This window comes from Alexandromys fortis, unplaced genomic scaffold (genome assembly GCF_014885135.2).
Source record: "Alexandromys fortis isolate MF-2015 unplaced genomic scaffold, M_Fortis_MF-2015_v1.1 scaffold_15, whole genome shotgun sequence".
NCBI classification, from domain to species: Eukaryota; Metazoa; Chordata; class Mammalia; order Rodentia; family Cricetidae; genus Alexandromys; species Alexandromys fortis.
Genome location: NW_026067911.1, coordinates 15,226,310 through 15,231,636, shown reverse-complemented (window position 1 = coordinate 15,231,636; position 5,327 = coordinate 15,226,310). Strand labels below are relative to the sequence as shown.

At 39.4% G+C, this 5,327-nt stretch overlaps 1 protein-coding gene across 1 annotated transcript; it reads left to right on the top strand.

Moving 5' to 3' along the window:
* The first annotated feature begins 686 nt into the window (after nt 1-686).
* LOC126499217 (HIV Tat-specific factor 1 homolog) lies at nt 687-4,468 on the top strand. The gene is made up of 2 exons (XM_050138332.1): nt 687-2,855; nt 4,454-4,468. Exons 1-2 carry the CDS (start codon nt 687-689, stop codon nt 4,466-4,468), a joined length of 2,184 nt encoding a protein of 727 aa, XP_049994289.1.
* Nucleotides 4,469-5,327: the final 859 nt, after the last annotated feature.

Genomic DNA, 5,327 nt, shown 5'->3' with positions numbered 1-5,327 from the left:
AACTCTATATACTTAGAGATATAATTTTTAACGTTATTAATATAATATATTACCTAAATATAGCTGTAATATCAAGGTTAAGCATACTTTTCCTTTTACAGAAAATCATTGCTTTCATCCTCCATGGACAAACACTCTCAGACACCTTTATTAATTTAAATTCTCTTTTGACGAGACATTACACTTTAAGTATCATTGGAAAGAATTTGTGATTATATCTTGATAATCATTAGCAGTTAAGACTGGAGACATAAATGTTAGTATACTATTTCCCAATAAATATTTGTGTTAAAATAAGGATGGAACCTACTAAGCACAATTCTCCTGAATTTTATTGTTACCAGTTTGTTCTTTTGTTTTGGAATCCCCGAAAAACTGGGATCAATACAAATTAAGCTCAATTTATTTGTTGAAAACAACTTTATGGACCAGCCACGTTGCCATGCCCTGACAATGCATTGCCATCAGCCTGAGGGAGGGGGGACTTCGTTCTCAAATAATTTCCTGTTGTCTGGGGGAGGAGGCTGGGGCCTCCAGAGCCGGTGGAGGCGGTGACGGTGACGTCATGCCTGCGTACTTCCGCTTCGCCCAGGCAGAGCCTTGGCGTCCAGGACCCGTGGAGCCCGCTGGCATCGTCTTGGCCTTTTCACCTCTCTGAGCAGTGTCCCTGGGACCAGGTCAGAAACATGAGTGGCAACAACTTAAGTGGGAACGATGAGTTTGATGAGCAGTTGCGAATGCACGAATTGTATGGAGACCCGAAGGACGGTAACACCCAGAATGACCCCTCTGGAGAAACCGACTCTTTGGGACAACCGCCCGCTGACACTCCCTATGAGTGGGACCTTGATAAGAAGGCTTGGTTTCCTAAGATCACCGAAGATTTCATTGCTACATATCAGGCTAATTACGGCTTTTCTAGTTACGGTGCATCTAGTTCCACCGCAAATGTCCAGGACACCAACATAAAGACTGTAGAAGAACCGCAAAGAGAAATCCCGGAAGCCACTGACTCCAAAAAGAGGGGAGAAAAGAGAAAGGCCGATTCAGGATGGTTCCATGTTGAAGAAGACAGAAATACAAATGTATATGTGTCAGGTCTGCCTCCAGACATCACAGTGGATGAATTCATACAGCTTATGTCCAAATTTGGCATTATTATGCGAGATCCTCAGACAGAAGAATTTAAGGTCAAGCTTTACAAAGATAATCAAGGCAATCTTAAAGGAGATGGGCTTTGCTGCTATCTAAAGAAAGAATCTGTGGAACTTGCACTAAAACTTTTGGATGAGGAGGAAATTAGAGGCTACAAATTGCATGTCGAGGTGGCAAAGTTCCAGCCGAAGGGCGAGTATGATGCCTCAAAAAAGAAGAAGAAGTGTAAAGATTACAAGAAGAAACTGTCTCTGCAACAGAAGCAGTTGGATTGGAGGCCTGAGAGGAGAGCTGGACCATCCCGGATGCGACATGAGCAAGTTGTCATCATTAAAAATATGTTTCACCCCACAGATTTTGAGGATGATCCATTGGTGCTGAATGAGATCAGAGAAGACCTTCGAGCAGAATGTTCCAAGTTTGGACAGATTAGGAAGCTCCTTCTGTTTGATAGGCACCCAGATGGTGTGGCCTCTGTGTCCTTCCGGGAACCAGAGGAGGCTGATTATTGCATTCAGACTCTTGATGGAAGGTGGTTTGGTGGCCGTCAAATCACTGCTCAAGCCTGGGATGGGACTACAGATTACCAGGTAGAAGAGACGTCAAGAGAAAGAGAGGAAAGGTTGAGAGGCTGGGAGGCATTCCTCAATGCCCCTGAGGCCAACAGAGGCCTCCAGCACATGGATTCCATCAGTGCTTCAGAAAAGGCAGGGCCTTCCAGAGGAAGGCATTTTTCAGAGCATCTGAGCATGTCTAACGCAGGTGCTCAGCAAGCTATAACTGGAATGGCATTTGGAGAAACTATCAGTGGAAATAAGTCTAAAAAGGCAGATGATGGAGGCAAAATTGAAGAAAAAGCTTTTGAAAAGGATGCTAAGGAAGGTGGGTCTGATGAAGATGACCCTGAGAGAGAGCGTGAAGAGGGCTGCACCAAGAGACAGAGTGAAGAAGCCCTCCCTGAGAGCGAGCTTGAAGAAGGTAATCCTAAAAAAGAGTCTCAAGAGCATGGTCCTGAAAGAGAATCTAAGAAGAAAGGCAAAGATAATTATGAAAAGAATGGGCTTGCCAAAGGGTCCGAAGACAGTGACCACAGCAAAGAGTCAGAGGCAGACAGCCTCAAGAAAGAGTCAGAAGATGATGACTCAGCATCTGAGGAAGACTGCTTAGAGAAGCAGTCTGAAGATGGCTTTGACAAAGACTTAGAAGAAAATGATGTTAAAAAAGCTTTCGACCAGGATGCCTCTGACAAGGAGTCCCCTGAAAACACCGAGAATGGATCAGAAGACAATGACAGTGACAAATCAGAATTTGAAGAAGGCTCTGAGAGAGAGTTTGATGAAGTCTTGGATGAAAAGGAGGAGAAAGCAGTTGTGTATGAAAGGGTTTTTGAGGATGAGTCTGACGAGAATGATGGCGACTTAGAAGCAGACGAGGGGTGTGGGGATGCTGATGACAAAGAGGAAGAAGATGATGCAGATGAGAAGCTCTTCGATGACTCTGATGAAAAGGAAGAGGAAGAAGATACGAATGTAAAGAAAGATGAAGATACCAATGACAAGGTATTTGAAGATGCTTCCGGTGAGAAGTTTTTTGAGAAGGAAGAAGGTCTTAATGAGAAATTGTTTGGTGATTCTGATGAGAGAGGGACTGTGGGGAATGTGAAGGAAGACGGGTCTCAGTCCACAGACAGCAGCTTTGCGGTGAGTAGTGATGATGATGATGATGATGATGACATGGAATCCTTTCCACTTGCTTTTTAGGGAAGCCCTGTGTCTCTATCTGCCTGTGCTTCAGGGTCAGTAGTAGTGCATAGCAGTACGATGCCATCAGACTAACATCTCGAAGTTTTCTGTTCTCACTGGTACCATTACATTTAAATATGTTTATTGGTTCTTCAGTTAAAACTTCATAGTTACAATGCAGGTAAACTGGATACCTGTTTTCTGTTGGATTTGTTAAATGTATGCAAAAAAATTTTTTAAAATACCCTGATTGGAATTTGTGATATTCAGAAATAAAGATGAATTGATAATATGCAGAAAAAACAATTTTATGCACAAATTTATCTTCAAATTTATGGATAGGCCGATACAAATTAAATTATGAGACATGGTCCAGGACAGGCAATGAATTAAACCTACTGTGCTTGAATGTGTTTAGTGACAGATAAATCATCCAACATAAACCGTTACTGAACAGCATCCTATAGATAGGAAAGAAAACTAATAATTAAAAGGTTTACAAAGTAATGGTTCCTGATAAAGTTCTTTCAAATAAATATAGACTCTCCTTCAAATTAATTGTATTTACAATGAAGCAATTTTCAATTAATTTTGTCATTGGTTATTCATAAGGAGTAATAGAGCATGATTATATGCTTAAAAATTAGTTTTACTGTTTTTAATTACGCATTTGTAAATGTGTCTGTGTATAAACACATGAGTGCAGCTGCCCAAGGAGGCTGGGGCACTGGTTACTCTTCTTGAAGGTGAAGATTGTGATCCACTTGATATTGTTGCTGATAATCAAACTCAAGTCCTCGGCAAGTGCAGTACCAACATGTAAAGGCTATCTTCCAAGCCCCCAAATTTCATCTTTATGCATAGAAAAAAAAACACAAATGAACTTAAAAAATTCAACGATTTAATATCATAATTGGTAATGCGGATCAGATTTCTGTACATCTAAGAAGATGGCACTTTAGGCTTCTTGTTCTTATTCTATTCGAGTTGGAGTGCTGATCAAGCTAGCTGGCTTTGAATGTTTCCTATCTTCTTTACTTTAATCATACATTGGAAAGGTATTCGCGTACATGCTTTGTGCTTAGTTATATTTAACTTATATTCCTCAGTAATTATACTGTTCATATGCACAGCCTGATAGAAGCATGCCTCCCAGTCTCTGGTTCTTCTGGGATGATAATGGTGGATAGGTTGACAAGACAACTTTGTGGGTTAAATGTCGTAGTCATGTACAATAGAACTTCTAAAGTACCAATGATTATATTACTAATGTCATATAATTATTAGCTGTTGCTTATTGTTCTTATGAATTAAAGTATTAAGATAACTTTAAGAAAACTAAATATAATATTGGTAGGATTTCCTATGAGTTATGAAATGTGTTCTGGATTTTCTTTTAGTATAAGATCAACCAATACAGTAATATTAACAGTTGCAAGATTTACTATGTCAAAAATAAATATAAATTTCAAATACTGATATTTTAAAGTAATTTATTTTGTGAACATTTAATAGATGTGTAATATTCTCTATGTTTTGTCCTATCTCTCTATCAGTATTGTTTGAGGTGAAACATAGGAGTTTAATGAATTAAGATGAAGTTTGGAGTTCCAACCAAAGACCATGTTAAAGCAGAACTGCAGAGGGCATCAGGATCGAAGCTTCCTTCTCAACCCAAGCAAATCATTATTCTCAGCTTCACAATGAACATCCAGTTCACCAGTCAAGCCAAGGCATTTTCTATCAGATCATACTGCTTTTCTCCCACTGTCTCAGGAGTGAATAAACTTCAGAACAGCACGGCAAGTCTATTATGTCTGTATTTATTGGTGTTTGTGTGGAAATTGGGATCTGGGAAATCTCAATTTCCATTAAAGATAACATATGAATTACAATATAATCATCTTGGTATTGCTTTCCATACAAAGCAACATTTAAACTTAGCAACCGATATCTTTCAATTTTTTAAAAAAAAAAATTGAGTCGTATTGTGAATTGACATGAGGATTTATACCCTAAATGTTAAACATTAGGATTCTCAGGGTTTTATTAGCAACACCAAGATCAGAGACTTGGGAAAGAATGGTGTTAGGATGTAGGGGTACATGACTTTCTTTGAGTAAGAACTCTGTGAGTGTTTCCCATTGATGAAGCTTCGACTCTGCATACCTGTTATTCTGGTTTACATTTTGTTGCTGATAAAACACCCTGATGAGAAGTGACGTAGGGAAGAAATGTTTATTTTAGTTTCTGTTTCCAGAGGGAGAATTCATCATTTTGGAAGACATATGGCAAAAGAATGCCATAACAGAAAGTTAAGAGACAGACATCTTCCAGCAAGGCTCCACTTCTTAAATATTCCATTCTCTCTTCAAATAGCATCACATTGAGTACAAGAGCCTATGGGGAGCAGCTGTAGATCAAACTACC